Here is a 22547-nt window from a genome sequence, read left to right on the forward strand (position 1 = left end):
CTCCCCTAATGTACAAGGAAAAGGCAGGCTGTCATGTTTCACGGTTCCAATGATGTGCAGAGTAAGCTGAGCATGTGATTTTTTTGTGTGTTAACCCTTTGAAGTCCTCACCAGCATCTGTTGCCAAGAGATGAGTAATAATTTTTCAGTCTTCAACATTTTCTGTTTGTTGCTGGGGGCCTGGGGACTCTTCCGAACTTCAGAACATACAAATGTCAGCTTTTTGTACCTTCCCATACAAGTGCTTAGACCAGAAGCATTTTCCATATCCTATATTAAAATGCAGCATAGCTTTATTTTGGTCCTGATTCAGCAAAGTCCTCACCAGATCATTTTAAGCTGAGCATCTGGTGATTAGTAATGGCTTCCATGTATGTCAAAGTACTTCCCTCCATCGAGACCCTGAATAGAATAGGTCAGTGTGAAGGGACCTTCAAAGATCATCTAGTCCAACGGCCTGACCACTTCAGGGCTAACCAAAAGTTAGAACATGTCATTGAGGGCGTTATCCAAATGCCTCTTTGAACACTGACAGCCCTGGGGCATCAACTGCCTTGCTAGGAAGCCTGTGCCAGTTCTTGACCACTCTCACAGTATTTTTTTTTTTCCTGACATCCAGTCTGAACCTCTCCTGGTGCAGCTCTGTGCCTGCCTCAATGCTTCCCCTCCTCAGGGAGCTGTAAAGAGCAAGGAGGTCTCCTCATGGCCTCCTATTCTCCAGAATGGACAGCCCAGGTGTCCTCACCTTCCAGAAGCTTTGTGAGGCTCCAGCTTGTGATGGAATTCAGAGTGTAAACCTGGAGAAGAAGCAGTGTATGTTTAGTAGAGTTCCCCTTGGAATGACACGGGCACACTGCTCACAACAGCCTTTTTTAGGTGACGACTTGCATTTTATGCTGACAGTCTACAAAACACAGGAGCCAGTGAAAGACTTCATTTTTTAATTCTTAAACCTAATTGTGAAAGAGTGGCTTGGGGTGGAAGTTCTAAATTCAGACAGGAGCCTCTGAGTCTGCGTTGCGGTTTTGACTGTGGCAGTCACACTAAGCAAGTGCCCAACCAACACCGCTGCCTTCTTCAGCTGCTCACTCCTCCTGGTGCCTCTTCAACTGTATTTGGTTGTGCTCTGAACTGGATGTGGAAAAACGTCCCATTGCTTTTCACAGGTTGGGCTTGGTGTGTCACCGCACCCCTCATGAAGCCAGGCTGAGGGAGCTGGGGGTGTTCGGCCTGGAGAAGAGAAGGCTCCAGGAGACCTCACAACGGCCTGACAGGGCCTAAAGGGGGCTGCAGGAAAGCTGGGGGGGACCTCTGTGTCAGGGTGTGTGGTGATAGGACAAGGGGAAATGGCTTTAAACCGAAAGAGTATAGGTTTAGATCAGACATTAGGAACAAATTCTTTATTCTCAGGGTGGTGAGGCCCTGGCGCAGGCTGCCCCCAGGAGCTGTGGCTGCCCCATCCCTGGCAGTGCCCAAGGCCGGGCTGGATGGGGCTGGGGGCAGCCTGGGCTGGGACAGGGGGCCCTGCCCATGGCAGGGGCCAGAATTAGTCGGGCTATAAGGTCTCTTCCAGCCCAGACCATCCTGTGATTCTGTGAAGTGAATCAACACTGGTGGAGGGCCAGTAAAGCTCTAGCCAGAGGAGAGGAGAGCAGGAACCTCTTAAATTAGATCTCCCGATAGAGGTAATAATGTGGAAACATGTTGGCCAAGGTATTTGGGCAGTGCTAGAACATGCTCCCTGTGCTAGAAAGCAGCAGCAAAACAATGTTCCCAGTTGCATTTCCCATGCGTGAAATATTACCCGTACCTTTACCGGGCCAGTTCTGAAGTTAACTTGAAGTATATAAATCACAGCGTGATTCAGAAAAGAGGCCTTGCGTATGGATAGCTTACCGCACAATTAAACTGTCTTCCAAGCATAACAGGAGCTGGGAAATGCAAAAACAAAGAACTGCTCCAAAGCAGGGCAGCAGCAGCGATGCCAGCAGCTTTAAAAGTACAGCGGGTACAGAAACACACATTCCCAAAGTAACCGTTCTGCTGTGGAAGTGGTCAGAGGCAGTCAGGTTCCCAGCAGTGTGGTTCGCTGGAATGCCAAGATAGCAGTAAATTAACATTTCAGCTACCTCGTAATTAGAGGGGTGGATAAAAAGAGCAAAAAATGCTAGAGGAAAAATGTGAAATTGCTGGGTTTGAAGTTGGCTTGTGTGGGAAAAGGCAGTTCCCTCAGAAAAGTGCAGATAAACAGATGGAATGTGAAATCGCTTAATAGCAAACGAAACATCTTTCTAGTTTCTTTCAGTGAGCCTATTTTGAGTTACTGAGTTTTAGCGGTTATTCTGCAGCCAGAATAATTTCTTCAGGCACTATGACTTGGCTACAGCAGATCAAGAACAAAGACAGGAAAAAAGAAACCATCTTTAACCATCTTTTATTCATTTTTTTGTTGTTGTTGTTTTCTTTCCAGATTTCAATTTTTTCCAGTTTTCAGAACTACACCACAGGTCTGAATGTACCATTCAGGATTCCTACTAAACGCAGTGACTCCTCCTTAGGGAAGGGTGTGAGCATCAGTAAGAAATGCTAAGAAAGAGAGTAATCAACGTTTCCAAACATAGAAAGAAAATAACAACAAAAAGCCTTTGCATTTGACAATGTTGACTCATAGTCCGCTCATATGCAGCTGCTTTTTTAAAACCTTGTAAGTTTAAATGTTGGATGAGGACCTCCAACACCTGGGACTTGCAGCAACGCTGTGGAATTAGGCGGGACTGTGTGCCCACAGGATACAGCCTCTGGTTGCACTGAGTAACTTGGGGAATGGGTTTAGCTTATAAACAAGCTGGAAAGATGCTGGAAAACTGATCATATGCTCGCCATGTTTACACAAACACAGGTAAAGTGAACATCTCCAGGAGACATTCGGCACCTGCAGCTCTCCCAGCCATCTGCACAGTGCTGGTTTCCAGACCTTTGGTTTTCTGGAAGAGCAGTTAGTCTAGGGTGAAGAGAATGGTGATAGAAACCCAGATTTTCTCCACGGCTGACTTTCCTCTGGCTGGCGTTCAGCATCAGCCCAGCAGAACGGGAGGGCTGGGCGAGGAACGTGGGACTGGGGGCAGGTGAGCTCCTGTAGAGCTTGCGATGGGGATGAGGGAACTTTCTCCATGGGGTCCTCACATGGAGGTTTTTCACCTCTAACTAAACTCTGCCTTTCGCGGAGAGCGTGTACAAGGTTTTAGTGACCAGACAAGGGTGACTGCTGGTTTTCTTCCCTACAGCAACCATGCCTGTCAGCGTGGCAGCTTTACATTTGCCCCTGTGCTGCCAGCGGACAGTAAACACAGGTGAAAATGCATTTTTCTATCAAGCACGGGTAGCTCCGAACACACTTTCCTGTAGCAGTCAACGTACAGGTGAGTTTACGGGTTATCGAGCACTTCAAACGAAACAGCTGCCCGTGGGACCCCCCGCTGCTTCAGGGGAGAGCCCGAAGAGGCTCAGCCGGAGCCGGGCGGGCACCGCTCCGTGAGGAGCCCCGACCGCCATTTCCTCGGCCCGCCGGGGCCGCCATGGCGGCGGGCAGCGGGGCGGCGCCCCCGAGGCGGCGGCGGTGGCGGGGAGGGGCCGCGCCGCCTCAGAGCCGCGGCCATGGCGGCGGGCTTCGTCAGGGAGCTGGAGCGGCGGGGCGGCCCGGCTCTGCGGCTGGAGCAGCGGGCGGCGGGCGGCGTGGGCTGCGTGGTGTGGGACGCCGCGCTGGTGCTCGCCAAGTTCCTGGAGACCGGCGCCTGCCCCCTCGCCCGCCGAGACGTCCTCGAGCTGGGCGCCGGCACCGGCGCCGTCGGTATCATGGCGGCCACGCTGGGGTGAGCGGAGCCGCCCCGGGGGCTGCGGGTGCCCGCTGCTCTCCTCTCTCTCCTCCTTCGGTGCATGGATCTGTGCGAAAGGCGGCTTTAAATCCTCAAACAACAACAACAACAAAAAAAAGGGGTGTTGGTGCGGGAGGGGCGGCCGTGAGGTGACCGGTGTGTGTTGTAGGGCGAACGTGACGGTCACCGACCTTGAGGAGCTCCAGGAGCTGTTGCTGGTTAATATAGAGAACAACAAACATCTCGTCACGGGGTCAGTCCGAGCCAAGGTACTGAAATGGTTTGTATGAGCCTTGAATGTTCCTGTTCTGCTTCCCGACGTGGCCAAATACGAAAACGCGGCTTCGAAATGGAAGCTAAAAGAGCTAACTCTGACTTGTACGTGCGCGGTTACAAAGCAGAGTGTGTTGCGGGACTGAAGGCAGCTCTCACCTTTTTCTGCTTCTTTTTTTAGGGGTGAAGATGTAACAGAGTTTCAGCCTCCCCCTGACTACATACTCATGGCTGATTGCATTTACTACGAGGAGGTAAACGAGGCCTTTGCAAAGCCCGTGCAGAAAGCTTGCCTGGGAGGAGCTGGGGGGTTAACGTGGGCGGTGTTCAAACAAACTCGGGGCCTGTGTCTCAGAGGGCTGTGTAAAAGGATGCTGAAAAGATTTAGGGCCCTTTCACCTGCAGCGAGAGACTTTTAAAAAAATCTTAGTATTTATTCCCCCTCTCTTTTTTTTTTTTTTTTAACATTTCAAGTGAAGTGTGAATGAAAACATTTTGACTGATAGCCATGAGCTGCCTTGTGCATTGGTGAATGGGATCTAAATACTAGTGCCGCTTCTGCACTGCTTGTGCCCTTGTCACTTCTCTTAGGAAGGGAAAAGCTTCAGCCAAGCGGCTGTTACAGCCTTCCCCCACCTCGTACCCTGTAGCGCTGTAGGTTGTGTGCGGAGAGCTAACAGCAGTTGTAAGCAAAGGGAAACGACCCGAGGAACCCCGTGTCCCAGCGCCGTTCCAGTTAACCTACCAGCCCCTTGCACTGGCTCCCTGCACGTTGGTCATGCTTCCATATGTAGCGTTCTGGATCCGAGCCATATTCCAAGAACGCTTAAGAACACGCACTTCTGAAGCGTGTCAAGAAACAGTCATTCTTGCGTGCCTCAAGGAAGTGCCCACTTCAGCAGTGTGGGATGTTCTTGGCTTTGATGCTAGTTCAGTTTCCCTGGTCAGTCTGTGAAAGTCATCTTCTGTGCAATCTCACTTTCTCTTCTGCTTTCCAGCTTGGCCCCATGTTCTTTTTGTCCTAGATAATATACTAAAAATAACTCCCTGAAAAGCAAAACTGGAAAGTTTCCTCTTGGGTGAAGACTTTCTCTAGTTAGAGGGTATCGTACCAGTAAAATGAACTTGAAATCTAAGTGGGAAATTCTTAACCTCTTCTGGGCAGTCGTTAGAGCCGTTACTGAAGACGCTGAAAGACCTCACTGGCCCTGATACGTGTGTCTTGTGCTGTTACGAACAGAGGACTATGGGAAAGAATCCTGAAATCGAGCGAAGGTACTTTGAGGTAAGGGTTTTTAACATGGGCTTTTTGGCCACTAGGAAGACAGGCGGCCAGACCTGCGTAGGTTGTTGGAAGCCTCTCTGGCTTGTGATACTGCCCAGATTTGCAGAAGGGCCCCTACACATCCAGCGATACCTGTATCAGGGTAGGCAGGATAATTTATGTAGGAGCACGAGAATTAGCAGGTAGTTGTCTTCTTTCTGCAGTGATTGTCTTGATCTTCGCAGAAGTTATTGGGAGCATTAAAAAATAATCTGGTGAAAATCTTTTGTTTTTTCTTTTAACGTGTTCAATTGAAAGCGTAGGGAAAACACGGGTAGAGTTTTCCAAAGTAGCTCAGGAAATCAAGTCTTTGCTAAACGTTACAGCCGCATTTGCAAACATTTCTGCCCCCCGCTGAGAGAGAGCATTAATAGGTGATGTGATTAAAAATAGACGGGCTGTATCTTCTGAGCAGGTCGAGACACAAAACACCGGTAGCGGCCGAGTCCTTTCTCCAGCTGCGGGGGTGACGGTCAGTGCAGGATTGGACTCTGTACCTGTGAGGTCTGCTGAAAAGCAGCCCTTGTACAGGAGTGCTGGCTTGTATGAAATAATAGCACTGCAAAAAAAAGGAAGGGCAAGAATTCCAAGGTGATTTGTACGCGTTAATAAAAGCGCCTCTTTGGTAATTAGCCTTGCCTCGAACTCTTGCAGGGACCTGACTGTGAGGAGGGTTGCTATAATTGAGATCAGTTCTGATGAGGTACTGCTCCCACAGTAAATACAATAGGTGTAGGTGTTTCTGGATGGTTTCTGCTTTCCTGTAATTTATTTCCTTCCTTAGCTCGTCAGGGTTCAGCCAAGTTAATCTTCCAAGCGCGTTGCAGGGTTGATGTGTTTTTGTTTTCTTTTCTCTCCAGCTGTGAAGGTTGGCAGACAGAGGCAGGTGCTGTGGTTTGGCGTAGCACTTTGGGGATGGGAGGAAGCAAAACCTTCTGTCAAAAGCTGTAGGGTTTTTCTTGTACGTTGCGAGATGTCTGTAGCTTTGAATTGGGACTGGGCGAGTTAAAATGAGGGTAAATGTACCGGGGGAAAAACGGCTTGCCTGCTTGTAAAGGCCTTCAGTGAAATGGTCTGAGCACAGAGGCTCCAGCCTCTTCAGAATCCCCACCTTCCTGTGGCATAGCGTGGGACCTTTTAAATTTGGGTTTGTCTTCACGCACGCTTCGTTCAAAAGGGCAGGGTCATTGGGAATATTTTGTGTCCTCCAACGACAGCTGCTTCAGACGGACTTCGAGCTGGAAAAAATCCCCCTGGATAAGCACGACGAGGAGTATCGCAGCGCAGACATCCACATTGTGAATATCCACAGGAAACGAGCGGTAGGTTAATGTAGCTGGCACGGCGCGCGTTGCCAGGAGTTAACAAAGCTGCTGTTTACTTGGCAGCGTCGGAGCGTTCCGCAGTTGAAGCTGTAAACTGACTGTGGAATACCATTAAGGACCCCGTGGAACTACACACCAGAGCTGCACTGCTACAAAGGAGCTCTTTTGTTCCGCAGCCCAGCGCTCTGCCAGGTGCCGACCTTTGAGTTCAGCGGGGCCGTCTTCGAGCCGTGCGCTGGCTTTCTCTTCTGTGTCCGCGCTGTGTAGCGCGGTAGAATCTCAAAACTGGAGTTTTGGAGCGCCAAAGTCATAAAAAGCAACGTGCCCGCTGCTGCTCTCTGTACTGTGTGCTCTGCCCTGCATCCCTCTTCCCCAGACCAGTCAGTAGAGGTGGCGCTTAGCTGCCTGTCACTGTTAGATCGTTTGTTGCTTAACGTTGAGCAGACAGATGGGCATGAACAAAGTGCTCTGCGCGTGGTGCTGGCATTACACGTGGCTCCAGTATTTAAACAAAAACGGTCCGTTTAGAAAATCCCTTTGGGGATTTTTTAGATGCCTTCACAGAATTTTCTGTTGTGAGATCTTTGACCACGTTGTCTGTCCTCTGGCAGCTGGCTGGAGCTCTGGAGAAGACGGAGAGAGCATAGAACGTCGCAAAGGGACTGCCTCCAGCGTGGTGGAGACTCACCTACAGAACGCTGCTACCTGGTGGACTTGGCACGAGGCGCAGGGAGGAGCCGGCTCCTTCAACCCCGTGCCCTGATAGCACCTTTCTGAGAGCACACACTGATCTCTTCCTACCTGCGGTCTGGGGCAGAGGAAGGCCAAAATGGAACCAGAACCTAATCCAGAGCAGTGCTGGCTGCCCGTCCTGGGTACCTCCGAGTCGAGCGCACCCAAGGGCGCTCTGCGGAAGCCGCTGTGCCGTAAAGCAGCACCACGCACCCCCTCCAAGGAGAAACCCCCATCAGCGGGCTCAAACAGGCCCAGAGAGCCGGTCAATAAAACTTTTCCACTCGAGCTGGGCGTTGACTGGTGGTTTTCTTCCAGCCCGTGGTTTCCGTGTCTGCTCCTGCATTGCAGAGGTCCCGGGAATCGCGTTGCAGGCGCAGGGCATCCTGGCGGTGGGTACGGCGCCGAGAGGCTGCGCAGATGGTCCCTGTGCCTGTGCGAAATTGTTCTTTCTTTTAACTCCATCTGCGCCCTTCTGTTACAAGGATGCGCAGCGCTAAGTTTTGACACCTTGAAACTATTCCGGCGTGCAGGTTCCTCGTTGCAGGTGGTGTTCTGTACCGAGCTGCCCCTTGCTGCTGCGCACCGAGTGCTTTGAAATTTAATTTCCAAGGAAATGGTGCTGCTCCTCCATACGGGGACGCAGCCGAGGCTGGCTGTGCCATCCCCCCAGCCCCGAGCACGCTGTGGAAGTAGGTCTGCTGCCGCAGCGATGCTGCCTGGCGCGGGTTCTAACAGCCTGTTCCCTCAGCCTCTCCTGCCTCGCGCTACGTGCAGCACAAGCGGTTCCTCCTTCAGAAACGTGAACGTTTCAGCGTAGAGGCGCTGAGTCAGCGGGTCGTGCACAGGGAGCCCTGTTGGGAGGCACCTGGGTGCTGACTGAACCCCTCCTCCTGCACCCGGCCTCGCTTTATATCCGCCGAGAGCGCTCCCCGTCAGCCTCGCGCTTCACAAAACGCTGCCCCGGCTTGCGAAGCCCGGCGCGGGTGATGAGCGACCGCGCAGCGAAGCGAGGATGTAATTTGTCGTAACCGCACGCGTTATTTGGTAACTTGCTGTGAAAAGAGCTCCTTAATTAAAAGGTGGCCTGCAGGAAGATATTTACTGCCGTGTTTGCGCCAGCCTGGCCTTGCTTGTGGAAACCCTTACCCCAAAATAATCCAGGGGACCACCGGAGCCGCGGGAGGTGCTCCCCGCTGGGGCCGGCGGTGCAGGGGTGCAGCGGCATTTCCCAGGGGGCCGGTGCTGGCAGAGCAGCTGGGTTTTATCTACGGGGCTGTGTGCTCTCAGCGCTTCCTTTTAGCTCTTTCTGCAGAAAAAAGGAAGTCGTGCTTTTCTCCTCCTCGCCCGCGCCTCCGGGCCCTCAGCTTGGGGTGTGCAAAGCTCGAGCCGTGGCGGTGCCCGAGCTGGGGCTGGCGTGGGGTGAGGGGGGCACTGGGGGGCACACGGGTCCCCTCGCACCCGCTGCCACCCCCTTGTCTTGGTGGCACCCGCTGTGACGGGGGATGTGAAACCCAACTGCTCCTTCCCCTGCTGCTGCTGCAGAGGAAATGGCTGCCGAGCAGGGCAGCGCGCAGGAGGAGGCCCCGAGTGCGGTGCTCGCCTCTGTGCCTCTTGTTCTGCACGGCCGTGAGGTGAAACGGCTGCTTTGGGGGGAAAAATAACAAAAAGGACTTTGGAAAGGGGGTCAGCACCCTCCTCCTGGCTGCCTTACAGCGGCCTTCCAGGAAGGTCTTCCAGTAAGGCCTGCAGGTGAGCTAGGGAGGGGGTAACACGGACAGGGGAACGCCGTGTGGCCGTGCCCCTGACCCCTTCTCTTGCCCAGACTGGATTTACACCCTGGCAGGAGAGCAGCAAATATCGCTGCCTGCTCAGCTCCAGCCCCAGAAACTGCCGATGGGCACCTGCTGCGACACTGGGCGGTATTAATTATTTTCTGAGGCCCAGAAACCCGCAAGATCCCCAGCACAGAGGCCGTGCTGGTGTCTGGACCTGGCTGTCCACGGGTGATTCCCCGGGGCTGCTGCAGAGCGGGGCCAGGACCAGCACCCGGCCGTGGCTGCGCGTGGGGAGCTCGTCCTGCGCGGCCGTGCGAGCTCCGCCTGTGGCACGTGAGCCCGGCCAAAGGGATTTTGTCTCATAGAGGCTGATAACTTCTCGCCTGCAGCACGAAGAGGCAGTTCGAGAAAGGCTTTTTTTTGGCCTGCTCCTGCTGACTGCAGCGGGGACCTGCTCCTCCGCCCGTGTTTCGTTAGGCGCAGCGCTCGCACCGAGCCCGCGGCTGCTCGCCGGCCTTGTGACACTTCCTGCGCTGCGCGGGGTTACTGAGCACGGCTGCCGTGCCGTTTGCAGGAACGATTTAAGTCGCTCACTCGGAGCTGGAAAGTCGCGTCCGCGGGTCCCGTTCCCATCCCTTCTGTGCCGTCAGCCCCAGCAGGTGCCGGGCTGAGGGTGCCAGCGCAGGAGCGCGGCCTTCCTGGTGCCCTTCTGCCCCCCGGGAGGGGAATCCATCAGACCTCAAGCTCGTGGTCTGGCATTTATCTCCTTCCAGATGCCGAAAATTAGTAAATAAAGTTACTTTTTTTCCTGTGGTTTAGCAGGGGGAAGGGCCAGAGCTCAGCAGCCTTGGCCCTCAGCCCTGCAGCCGGCTCCTGCCCTGATGCCTCGGGAGGCTTGTGCTGGCCTCCAGGCCTCGTCCTCCTCCCCATCATCGTCCCATCAAAGGGGAAGGACGGTGCTGGTGGGCACAGAAAGTGGCAGCTGCAATCCTGGAAGACGTATCTGTGACCTCTGGAGACGTTTCTGGAGGCTGCTTCCCGCTGCCCCTCGGGGTGAGGGCTGAGCCCACCCCCGGGCTTGCTGTGGGAAGTTTCCCCCGTGCCGCGTGGCCTCCTGCAGGACGCCGAATCGCTCCTGTGATTATTGCGTTGATTATTTCTGCCCTCCGGAGCTGCCACGTGGGATGTGGGGGCAGCTGAGGGCTCCTCAGAGGCGGCGTTGGTACAGGGGGTCCTGCTGCAGCTTGGTTAGTTTTGATTCTTTTTTATTCCTCTTTCACTGCTAGGCCTGGTTTGTACGCTTGTTTTTTTTTTTTTTTGTCTTTAAAAACAATAAAAGAGGCTCTATAAGGGAGGAAGCCACCATGGGAGGAAGGGAGGTGGGGACATGGGGAAGCAGCCGGGCTGGAGGTGGCTCTCGCTGCGTGGGGACCCGCTCCTGGTCCTATGCCTGGTGCTGGTGGGACAGGGCACGCAGCACAGCCGGTCTCACCCCCGTCCTGCCTGTCCCTCTCTTCTCCCCGTGCCCAGCCACAGGGGAAGTTTTGCTCATGGTGCTGGAGGGACCGGGGCCTCAGGGCCCCATCCTGCTGTGTCCCCGTCCCGCTGCTGGCGACGTCCCCGTCCCTGCTGAGCCCGCGCTTCCCATTGTGCCCCAAGCCCTGACTCATCGCTCTCGCGGCCGGCTGAAGGCGTGGGGCCGAGCTCATCTGCTGCGAGCCCGCGGGGAAAGAGCACAAACACTGGTGTGGGGCCAGCCAGGGCCCCAGGACCAGCTCGTGGCTGCTTTCTGTTCCCCTCCTGCGGCGGCAGGGATCGGCCGCCTCGCCCTTCGCTCCCGTCGGCTCCCGCTGTGCTTCGGCTGAGCCCTGGCCTGCGGCTGGACGGCGTCCCACGTGCCAGGAGATTCTCTCCCAAAAACCAGCCCGGCACGCCGCCTGTGGCTTGGCCTCTGCTCCCCAAACCAAGCCGAGGAGCAGGGTGTCCCCAAACACCCGGGTGTCCCCTTGCTGTGCCCCAAACCCCTCCCCGCGGTGACATCCACGGCTTGGCTGTCCCCGGCTGCCGCTTCCCCTTGCAGCGTGCAGGTGCTAAATCCAGCACGGCCGTTTTGGGGAAGTGCTTCGGGGGGGGGGGTAGGGGGGGCAGAGCATCTTCTCCTGGAGGGCACACCAATTTTAGAGGGGGCACATCACTTTTTTGGGGAGGAGCACGTCATTTTTTGGCAGAGCGCATCGCTTTCCTCTTGCAGATTGCATCATCCTTGGAGGCAGCGCGCCGTGTTCGGGGGATCTGGGGGGCCAGGGGTTGCTTTTCTGCCTCCGCTCGCAGCCCTGGCCACCACGCACAAGCCCAGGCTCCCTCCGAGGGCCGCAGCACCGGCAGCACCCGCGGGGGCGCGGGGCCCCGCCGCGCTGAGTCACCCCGGCAGCGCGGGCGCTTCCTGCCGCAGGAGCCTCTTCGGGTGCCTTCCGGCTGCAGGCGAGCAAAACCACGGTGGCAGCAGCTTCCCAACGGGTTTTGGGTTTTCCCTCCTTGATTTTTCCCCGGACTCTCTGGGGTCGGCGCACGCTGCCGGCACCCACAGCCTTCTACGTGCCCCTCACCGTGGTGTCGCACCTCCCGCCCCGTTTCCTCGGCCGGCTGAATTTAGGCCCCGAATTTCCTTTCGGGTTGAATGGAAGGAGTTAAGGAGCTACACGCTCTTGTGGATTTGGGGCAGATATTTAAAGATCTCGGCGAGGAGAGGGGAGGTGTGATGTTCCCAACCACCTCGGGGCTCCTGCTCCAAGCGCCATCCCCGCTCCCACCAGCGGGCAGTGGGGGAGAGGCAGAGAACGCCTTGCCCGCATCTTCGGCGGTGTCGTTGGAATGATTTGGGACTGGGGGAGGCAAAACACAGAACTGAAAGGTGTGGGATGCGGCGTGGGAAGGGGATGGGGATGGAGAGGAGCCGTGCGGCCAGGGTCACACCAGAGCTGCCGGAGGGCGCTGGGGACTGCACCAGGGTGACACGGTATGCCCCATACCGCATGCAATTTGTCAGACACGTGCTTAACAGCATCCCTGGAGAGGGGTTTCAATAGCGACGAGGTGCCTGGCAGGGAGGGTTATCCAGGCTAGCGGGACACACTCGCTATGCTGGGGACACTGCTGCAGCCCTGTCACCGATGCCACCGGGCTCCTCGCCCTTTCCACCGCATCCCCTCGGCGCAGCGCCTGCAGACGCTCCCCTGGAGCCCAGCAGCATGGGAGCGAGCTGAAAAACGAAGTCAGCAGGGGCTGAGTATTACCGAGGGCTGAGCTAAATGGCAGAGCTCAGCCAGTCCCCGCCAGCAGACATCCCTCCCTGCTGAACCGGGGATCCGCAGGGCACGGGGAGCCTTTGGAGAGTGTCCGGCAGCGGGGCCGGGCAGCCGCAGGCTCCCTGGGGGCAGGGGAAGCGACACCCACAGACGACACCCACAAATTCCCCCGTCCAGCCGCTGCTCCGTGCACCCTGGGCACAGCGCCAGCCCCATACCGCACGCATCCTGCATCGCCCCTTGGTCCACTTGGCGAGGTCGGAGGCTAAACATTAGCTCTGCTCCAGGAGCGGCCACCAACCACGGCCGGGTGGCCCTGAGCCCGGACCAACCTTCGCCCCCTGCGCTCCCACCTCCTCTTCTCCTTTTTTTTACTCCATTTAACCCCCAGTTTTGCTCAGCCCATTCCACCCTTCCTGCGTTCCCCCCCCGTTTCTCCAGACACCCCCACCCTTCCCACCCCCCAGACTTCCTCCAGCCCCCAAATCTCCGATTTTGTGCCCCGAACTCGCGGCTCCCCCTCGCCCGTCTGCGGCCTCCAGCACCGCCGCGGCTCCCTCGGCTTTCGCCCCGCTCCCGGCGGGGTCTGCCGAGGCCGTGTCATCGCCGCGGTGCCTCCAGCCGGAGCTGCTGCTGCTGCTTAACGGGATTTTTTTTAAAATTAATTTATTTATTTTGCAAATCAGGTCGTGGGAAAAGCCGGCAGCGGCCTCGGGAGCACCGCGAAGAGGATGCCCTGCCTGCTCTGCCTGCCCCGGCTGCCGGTGGTCTGCAGCCCGATGCAGACGGGGTCTTGAAGGCCTAAATCAGAGTGAGGAGGACGCGACGGACGCTGTTTTAGAAGTGCCTGGACCTCTGAGCCTTGTGCAGCACTCTACCAAAACCCAGAGAGGGAGTGGGGACCGTCTGTTAGAGCACCACCCCAATGGGGCCACGGCCGAGGCTCCCAGATCCCCTCCCCGCATCAGTGGCCGCTTTATTCAACAAAAGCACCAAGCAGCGGGGTTCGCTCCTCGGCGGGGTCCTTGTGGGACCCCCACCTGCCCCGGGCTTTCACCCTGGGTTTCTCCCCCCCCCCCCGGGGCTCCCCACGCAGCCGCCCATGCGTCGCTGCCCCCGTGCGCTGCTGCCCCTCGGCGCCCCGATGGATTTCCCACCTGGCAGCCCCCGGGATCGGCGCGTGGGTAATTAATTGGCTTTGGCCGCTGCGCCAGGAGGGCTGCAGATTAGGGTGCCGGAGAGGAATTATTGGTGGGGGCGGGAGCTGCCCATGGGGCTCTTCGTCTTGCGGGGTTGTTAGTGGGGGGTACTCAGGGTTTTTCGGGCTGTTTTTGGTGCAATTGCAGCGTTGAGGCCGCCCCGTGTGCCGGGGCTGGGTGGGGAGGGGGCTGCAGCGGTTTGGGGCGCAGGGCAGGGATCGTCCCCACAATCCCATTGCGGGGAGGGGGCCGGGGGGGCCGCCCTGCACGTGGCCACCCGGCGTTAACGGCGGCTCTTTCGTTTCCTCTCGAGCGAGGCGCGGGGCGGCTGCGCGCCGGATGAGATAAATGCACCCGGGGAGCGCGAACGCCCTCAGCCTTGGCACGGCGGGGGCAGCGCGGGACCCTTCGGGGTGGGACGAGCACCCTCAGCATGCCCTAAAATGAAAAAAATTAAGCATTATCCACGCGAATTTGGCTCATCGCAGTGGTGAGGGGGAGGATCCTGGGGGACCCCGTGGTGGTAAAGGGGCTGCCGGGAGGCAAAGCAGCAAACCCCAAAGGGGTTGGGGGCCCGGGGGGGGGAACGGGAGTTGCTTGGGATGGCCGGGCAAGTTGGAGCAGCTCGGGAACAGGTAATTCCTGCCGCACCCGGCCGCGGGGATTACGGGCGTAGCCGCCGGGGCGTGCAGAGGATGGGTGCAGCCCCCGCTTTAGCTGCAGCGAGAGGAGGACGAGGCGCCCAGAGGGGTCCCGTTCCCCAGTGCCACGAAATTCCCTTTTTGGGGCAGGTTTGCAGCAAAGGAAGGGCCGTGGCACGGCGATGCCAGCCGGGAAACCTCGCAGAGAGCGGGCTGCCCGGCGGCCTCCCCGCCTCGCTGGGCTGATTCAGGCCCCCGGGTTTCGGTGCGTGGGAACGCCGTGCCAGCCCCGCGGGAGGCCTGCCGTCCCCGCTGCCGAGGCGGGCGGCGCGCACCCCGTGTGAGTTAATGGGTTCCCTTTCTGCTAATTGGGAGGGGAAGTGAGGAATGCCCTTAATTGGAGGGTAACGCGGCCATGCAGAACGGGCCTTCTGTAGGCTGCTTTACCGGCCTAGGCAAAACTTCCCGGCTTTCACCCTTGTGGCAGCACCCCGGGGCCACGCAGCGGTGGCTCACCCAGCCACAGAGCTCCCAGGGCCTCCTCCTCCACCGGGGCTTCCTCCTGCTCAACTCCCCCAGGGCCAAAACGCCACCGAGGGGACGCATCCCAGCCCGGCGAATGGCCCGTCCCAGCCATCCGGAGAGAACAAAGAACAGCGAAGCACTTTCATACCACACTTGCTGAGGTATAAAAGGCGCTGGGGAGGTCGCTTTGGCAGTGCTGGGCAGCATCACGTGCAGCCCGAGCTGCGAAAGTCATTTTTTTTCCCAGCTCTTGGCAGCCTCCAGGCTCAGGTCGCTGGCCCTGCTCCAGGAAGTGCGAGCGGGCACCACTCCTAGAGCTGCCTGCAGCCCCTCGGAGCTGGGCCGCGGCTGGGCCGTGCCACAGTTTGGAGTGGGAAATAATGGATTTGTCTTGTTTTTAGCCAAATTGCTCACTGGAGTCCCTCGTGGGAAGGGGTTGCTCCAGGCACCGGTGTGGGGTTGGCTCCATCCTGCACCACAGGACAGAAACCCAGGAAAGCCCCGTCCCGGGGTGGTGCCGTGCTCCCCGCAGCCGGGAGGCGGTGAGAACCCCGCTTTCGGGCCCTAAGCACCGAAACCCATGGATTAATTACAGAATAAAAGAATCCCCATTACGAAGCAAACATCCCCAGCACGAATCATCCGGTTTCAGGCAGCACAGCACGCGCCGGTGCTTTTAGGCCCTTTCCTCCTTCCCAATCTCCTGTCGGGGCATTCACGGGGAGCGGTGCTCCAGCCTCAGCGCTCGATTCGGGGGAAAAGCCGAAATTTCCCAGGGAATTTTGACATCGAGCTGGGAGCCGGGGCTCAGCGGCGTGGCCGAGGATGGGAGCCGCCACTTGGTGGGGGCGAAGACCCCCCCAGCAGCCATCAGCTGCGATATCTGGAGCAGGGGGGGGGCTGTCTGCCCCCCCCCGTACCCCTCCGCCCGGGGCTGAATTGAGACGTTTTTCTCCTTTTCCAACTTCCCAGCCTAAAACGTCCCGGGAGGCCCGGCCAGGCCGTCTGGTTGCACGGGGGGAGGGGGGGAAAAAACCAACCCGTGTTGACTATGAAAATCATATTGAAAAGAGCCGAGCCTTAATTAGGTCACATCCTTCAAAAGCAACTTGTGAGCTATGCAAAGCACCCGCGCCGTCCCCGCCAGCAGCGCGGCCTCGGGGCGCAGCGGGGCCACCTGAAACCCCCCGCGACTTCTGCGCCTCGGGAGCTGCTTCTTGGCTAAATCTATCCCCAGCGCCCGCCCCGGTGCCGGGGATGTGGCCGAGCCGCTCACCGCAGGCGCCGCCGGCCTCGCTCGCTTTCATTTTGCCTCGCTCTTGGAGGAGAAGCCGGGGGGGCCGGGGGCGTGCGTGGCCCCGCGGGGCTGGGGAGCGAGGCCCCGTCCCCGCCAAGGTCCCCGAGCAGCCGCAGCTGGAAAAGGAGGAAAGCTCCCAGTTTACAGCCCCGCGCGCCGAGCTCCTGTCTGGAAAATGTGACGGCGCTTAATGAGAAAAGCACGGCCGGGTGGTTTCCCTTCGAAGCGAGGCGGCTGAGGAAAAAAAAAAAACAAGCAGGAAAAGTTGGTGTCCCCGGGGGGACAAAAAGGCGAAACGCCGGAGGACGGATGGCCCCCGGGACCACGCATCCACCGCTGTCCCCTCCAGAGCTTTCCCAAGGAGGAAAACCGGCGGCGGCGGCGCGCCGGGTGCGGGCCGTGGGTCAATATTGGCTTGCTGGTTAACGAGTAACGGGGCCGTCACGCGGCCGGGCTTCGCCGCCGAGCGAGGACAGCCGCGGGTGTAGCGCTCCGGGTTGGCAGAGCCGAGATTTGAACCCGGCTGGCGCCGGGCCAGGGCTGGCACGAGAGGCTTGGGGGGGTTGGGGGGGAGGGGGATGGTTTTTTTCTAGGGGAAAGCACCGATTTTTTTAGTGCGCCTCTTCGGTGCTTCGTGCGCCTCTGCAAAAAAAGTGTCCGGACCCAGTTGGTATTTTTCAGCCCCCCGGGGGGGGGTCCCATGCACCAAGCAAGCTCTGTTGCCAAAAATAAAAATAAAAGATAAAAACTCACGGCCAGCAGCAGGGACCACGTTAGCGCCTTCTCCTTAACGAGGACACAGAAACCAGGGGATGCCCCGGGCGGGACCGGGGCACAGAAAGCCCCCAGGGCTGGGGAGGACGAAGGAGCCGTCCCACTGCCTCCCCCGCTGCTCTCCTGGTTTCAGCGCTCGCCCAGGGGAGCCAGATTTTGGTCAGGGGCCTCCGGTGATTTCTGGGCTTCGCAGCCGTGCGGGATACGAGGGATGGGGGTCACACAACCAGATTTAGCTCCGGCTTAGCTCCGCATTTAAAGCCTTCGCGCAGCCGGTGCTGAGCCTGACCACAGCCCCACGCACGCGGGGCAGGCAAGGTCCACGCGTTGGCTGCGGCACAGCAATGCCACCGCGCTCCCTTCCAAGCACCCCGAGCTGACGAAGCAGCCGATGCTGCGGGGATGGGCGCTTCGGGTGCAGGACCAGAGGCACCGAGATGCTCGAGGGGCTCACAGCTCCAAGCAGGGCCACCCAGCCCAGCAGCCAGGCACTGCCGTGGGCCTCCCGTCTCGGACAACATTTCTCAGCGCTCAGAGGAAGCCTACGGAGGGGTTTTGTGCCCGTACAACGCCTCCTTGCCTTCGCTTCCAGCACCCCCGGGGCTGCTGCCAGGGCGGCGATGCCAGCGCGGCTGCAGTCTGGATTTCCTCGCATGCTTGGGAGGCAGCCCCATGCCTGGCATTAATTGCTTCCTTAATGACCGTCGTCGCCCTCCGCACCCTCCCTCGGTATCTGGCGGGGCGCTCTGAACGACACGCATGCCGGCGACACCGGCCGGCTCGGGGTTTCTCAGCCCTGCTTAATTATTAGCCGGCGTCGCTTTCCGAGCCGACCGGGTTGAATATTTTCGTGTTCCAGTTGGCAAAGGTTTTATGGAGCGTGGCGAGCAGGAAGCGCTGCCACGCACCAGCAGCAGGGGCAGGGGCTGAGGTCGGGCGCTCGGCTCCTCTTCGGGACGGGGAAACTCCTCGCCCGCCAGCGAGCGCGGCCGCTGTCACCTCCCCAAACCAAAGGGAGCCGATGAAGCAGCAGCTTGGGCATCGCCTTTCCTCCGCGCTGCTCCCGAAAGCCTCGCTGCTGGCACTTAACTTACTCCAGACACACACTGTACATGCACGCGCATTCTTTGGCCATGCGATCAGACCGGAAAAGATTGAATTCAGCCCAGGAGCCGGAGCGGGGAAAGAGCCCACGGAGAAGCTCTGCATTCATCAACGCCAGCTCTGCAGCCTCCAGAAAAGCTGCAGTCGACACTTCTTTTTTTTTTTTTTTTGTTGGAGAAGTGGTGCTAAAAGAGGAACCGCCGAGGGACGCGTGGTTGGAAAGGCCTCGCTGGAGAAGGGGGTGGAGGGGGGGCAGCGATTTTATTTCAGCGAAGCTTTCCCCGCAGGAGGGTTTTGTGCACACCAGCCCCGCGGCGATGGGCTCCGAGCGTCCCCGCGCCAAAGCGCAGGACCCGGGGCTGCTCAGGACCTGGGTGCTCGGCGCTGGTGGGACTGGGCTGGATGTGCTCAGCCCCCCTCCCCCGACCGTGCCGGGTTTTTGTGCTGAAACAGCTTCGCCTCCCAAAGGTGCCGCAGCGGGGTGGGCAGGCACGGCGGGTGCTCGGTGCTGCACCGGCACTTGCATGACTGCAACTCGGTTCCCAAAAGGGGGAACAGGCTTGGGGAACAACTCCGCCGTGCCCTGAGCATCGGGAGAGGGTGGAAACCCGTTCTCAGCCCCTCTGAGAACAGGGAGGGAAGGAAGGAGCCCCCGGGCACCGCTCTGCCTCCCTGCCTTCCTCTGGGGAGCCTCCCTCACCCCCTGGGCTCCGCTCCCTGGTCCCTGCCCGCCCGGCACCACCCCAGCCGTGACGCTTTCTCGTCCTTTCCGTGTTTCCTCCCACACCTGGAGGCAAAAGAAAAGCCAAGTGGGGTGGTGGGGGCCTGGCAAGGGCGCAGGCAGCGGGGTTGGACCCGATGATCTTTCGAGGGCCCTTCCAAGCCCTACAGTTCCGTGATGCTGTGATTCGGCGTTGAGCCATCGCTGCCTCCGAGGAGGGCGCAGCAGGATGTGCCTCATTAGTCACCTCGCCCTCCCTATCTGTCATCTGCGAGTGCCCCAGCCTGAACTGCAGGTTTGGGAGCCGCCTGGCGCGTACCCACACCGCCGTCCCCAAAGCCTGGGCGCCACGGTTTTGGCAAAACGGGTCCGCAGGGGAGTGGGCAGATGTGAAACGCTTCCACGGATGCGGCACCGACACCTTCTCTTTGGCTGTGGTCCCTGGGGGATGCCCGCTCTCCTTGAGCCCCTTCTCCAGAGCCGGGGAGCCAGCAGCAACATCCTCCGGGCCTCTTCGTTAAGCAGCAGCCGGCTCATTAGCAAGCCAAAAGAGGAATAAGCTGCAGGAGCTGTCAGTTCATAAAAAAATAAAACCACCCTCAAATGCGAGGAAGCTCCAGGTTGTCGGAGGGCCTGGAAGAAGCCCGGCTGCTGAATAATGCAACGGGGCCGCCAGGAGCTGGCCACCGCCGGGCCGAACGAGTTAATCCGCGGGGCCGGTGCCAGCGCCCCGGGAGGAACCAGTTTGGCTACTGGGAGCGCTGCCCCAGCGTGGGCCGAGGGGACGGGGAGCGGGGCGGCCCCACGACACGTCAGGAAGCAGGAGGAGAGGCGGTCGCAGCACGGGAGCAGCGGCTTTCGGGCCGTGCCCCGGAGATTTTGGGTGGGGAGGGCCGCGCGCGCCTCCAGGCAGGCTGCAGGGAGGCTGTCCTCCAGGAAACCAGGAACAAGGGCCACGACGGGGAGGAAAGCTGGGAGGCTTTGCTGCTCCGAGGGTGCAGCTTCACACCAGGCCGAGGGAATGAAGCCGTGTGCTCAGGATGCTGGGGGGGAGGGCTGGAGGGCTTCGCTGCAGGGCCCGGGGATGCGGGACGGAGGCGCTCGACGGCAGCGGCTCTCGCGTTGCTCCAGGCTGCTCTTGGCCACTCTTCCAGCCAGCAGGTGCTCGGGAAGACCTTCCCGAAGCTTTGTAGCGAGGAGAAACCAAGCACGGCGGCGGGGTCTGCCCAGATGCTGCCCCTCGTCCCCCCCGTCCCCCCCCAGAGCTTTTATTTGCGGTGCCGCGGGCAGGACAGCTCTTCGGAGCGAAAGCACAGTGAAGGACACGAGTTCCGGGGTGCGAGGTGACCAGTTCAACGCAACGTAACCCGAACGCTTCATCAGCCAGGCTTGCTTCGGAGGGGAAGGCAGAGCCAGGCTTCGTTTGCAGGTTTTAGGAGGAGCTCCCCGGCGAGAGCACGCGGCGCTGGACGGGCGCTGGGTTCGGTCCCAGCGAGGGCAGCGGAACTGAAAGCCGCAAGTACGTGAGAGGAAAAGCTTCCAGGAGAGCTGGGCCAGCTCCAAACTAATCCAGCCCCCGTGGGGAAAGGGCGTTCTGGCAGCTGTTAAGCTAATGGGATAACCGCGAGCGCAGCCCAGCCCGCTGCGAGGCGGCAGCTGAAAGTTAGCAGCCACCGGGCGAGCGCCTGCCCGCCAGCATCCCCCTGCCTTCAGCGGGAAAAAATGTGGGAAAGGGGAAACCGTGGAAAGCCCCTTGGGGCAGAAACGGCAGACACGAACGGCACGAGGAGGGAGCAGGCCCACGAACCAGGCTGGCAAAGCCACACCTCAGCTCTTTCGCTCCAGCTGGATCTCAGCAGGGGCGAGGGGCAGCGGGGGCACAGGCGGCCCCTGGCTGAGCCTGGACTCGGTGGTGGCACCCCCAGGGGCGAGGTCCCTCCATCCCAACGCTCCTAAGGAAAAAAAAAAAAAAAAAAAGTGTTCCAAGCCTCGCCAATTTCCTCCTCTTCCAAAAGAGACGCCCACTAAACCCTACCTAAGTTTCTGTTTTATTTTCCTAGCACCGTCCCACGAGCTGCAGCACACCAGGCAGCGAGGGAAGGGGAAACCTCCCTCTCGAGGAGGAGCAGAGGGCTGAGACTCGAACCTCGGCCAGGCTGTGAGGCTGGAGCACCCTGCAGATGACTCACACCTCCGCTTTTCTTTCGGTCTTTTCTTGCAGGAGGGCAGAGGGACCTGTTCTTGGGCAAGCGCGGGGCACGTCCCGCCTGCGCTGAGCCGCCCCTCGCGCCGGGCAGAGAGCAAAGCCTCCCCGCCAGTGCCACGGGGCTCTGACTCAGCCATTTCCCCTTCAAAACCGAAGGCAGGGCTAAAATGACGCCGCTCGTCGCGGCGCTCCAGGTTCTGAAAGCTTTTTTCCAGGAGGTGCCGAAGCCGGCGTGATTCCAGGCTGCACGCGCGGAGCTGGCCGGGCACCGGGAGCAGAGCCAGGACGGAAGCACCAACCCTCACCGAGCCCGAACCACGGGGCCCTGAGTGCGTTAACAATAAAAATTGGCGTGGGGCGACCTCCCCTCGCTGCTCGCTGCCCCGCTGCCCATTCCCAAAGCCGAGGACACCGCGTCCCCAGCACCTCCTGCCCACCTTGCGAGCCGGTTTGGGGACACAACTAACTCTTAAAAGCCAGGCCATGCTCCTCGGGGAGGATCGTTGCCCGCACAGATTGTGTTAGAAGAGTTTCATTTCCAATCAGGGAGGACAGGGGCATTTTTTCCACCCCCTGCCCACGAGGCCCGCGGCTGGGGGACGGGGGCCTGCGGCCGTGAGTCACGGCGAGGCGCGACCGGGGCGCCGCCGGCACACGGCTCCGATGGCCAGCGATAAGCGCTGACATGTGGAGAAATAAATGACTAACTGCCACACTGAAAGAGCCGGCTTTACTCTTGTGGAGCCATGTCTACGAACCCCAAGCGGCTTAATTAAGCCGGAGCAAGTTCATTGACACAGCCACACCCCGATCTGGCGTGCAGGCAGCCGGGGCCCAGCCCCAGCAGGAAGGCTTGGCCGAGGCTCGCAGCCGCCGCGGGCCCACCAGCTTCATGCCCGGGTACGCAGCCAAACCTGGTGATTTTCTGGCGATTCCCAAAGGTTTGGCAACCCCGAGACAGCGTCAGCATCCTGACGCTCTGGAAGCCCACCACGCACACCCCGTCCCCCTGCCCTGGCCCCCACGCCGTCCCCGCTGCACCTGCCCGAGGCCTTGGGGGGCTCCCTCACCCCATTTGTTGCCCCACACCCCTTTGTTTTCCCTCACCCAGCCCGTCCATCCATCGCCGCGTTTCCGACGCTGCCCTAAAACCCTCCACCTAGTTTTTATTCGGCGCCACCCGGCGCTGTGCTCGGGGCCTCCCGCGGCGCCGAACTGCGCGGGGCCGCACGGCCCCAGCTTGACACCGAGGCGTGCTAGGAAGGTCGCTACCTTGGGGTGGGAGCACTCAGGGAGCATCTCCCTCTCCATCCACACAAATCGGCGCTAATCCGAGCCCCCGAGGATTCGCGGACAGGCCGTGAGGCGCAGAACAGAAGCCTCCCAGTGTCGGCACAAGGCACCGCTCCGGTACCACGTTGCCCCTTTCTGTTTCTCTCAAAACTCAACGTAAGTAAGATACCAGGAGAGC

The 22547-nt window shown here is 59.2% G+C and overlaps 1 protein-coding gene across 1 annotated transcript; it reads left to right on the forward strand.

The window, feature by feature from the left end:
- The first annotated feature begins 3630 nt into the window (after positions 1 to 3630).
- On the forward strand, positions 3631 to 7814 carry VCPKMT (valosin containing protein lysine methyltransferase). Its single transcript, XM_035328893.1, has 6 exons — positions 3631 to 3869; positions 4042 to 4152; positions 4327 to 4399; positions 5311 to 5430; positions 6687 to 6791; positions 7406 to 7814. Exons 1-6 carry the CDS (start codon positions 3655 to 3657, stop codon positions 7439 to 7441), a joined length of 660 nt encoding a protein of 219 aa, XP_035184784.1. The 5' UTR covers positions 3631 to 3654; the 3' UTR covers positions 7442 to 7814.
- The last annotated feature ends 14733 nt before the right edge of the window (positions 7815 to 22547 follow it).

Source organism: Oxyura jamaicensis, chromosome 5, assembly GCF_011077185.1.
Source record: "Oxyura jamaicensis isolate SHBP4307 breed ruddy duck chromosome 5, BPBGC_Ojam_1.0, whole genome shotgun sequence".
Lineage (NCBI taxonomy): Eukaryota > Metazoa > Chordata > Aves > Anseriformes > Anatidae > Oxyura > Oxyura jamaicensis.

What these genes read in the sequence shown, in the direction of transcription:
- VCPKMT (XM_035328893.1), top strand. Translation starts at nt 3,655, where the DNA reads ATGGCGGCGGGCTTCGTCAGGGAGCTGGAGCGGCGGGGCGGCCCGGCT. An exon ending in ATCATGGCGGCCACGCTGGG is followed by an intron (nt 3,870 to 4,041) that starts GTGAGCGGAGCC and finishes TGTGTGTTGTAG; the next exon opens with GGCGAACGTGACGGTCACCG. An exon ending in TCGAGCGAAGGTACTTTGAG is followed by an intron (nt 5,431 to 6,686) that starts GTAAGGGTTTTT and finishes CTCCAACGACAG; the next exon opens with CTGCTTCAGACGGACTTCGA.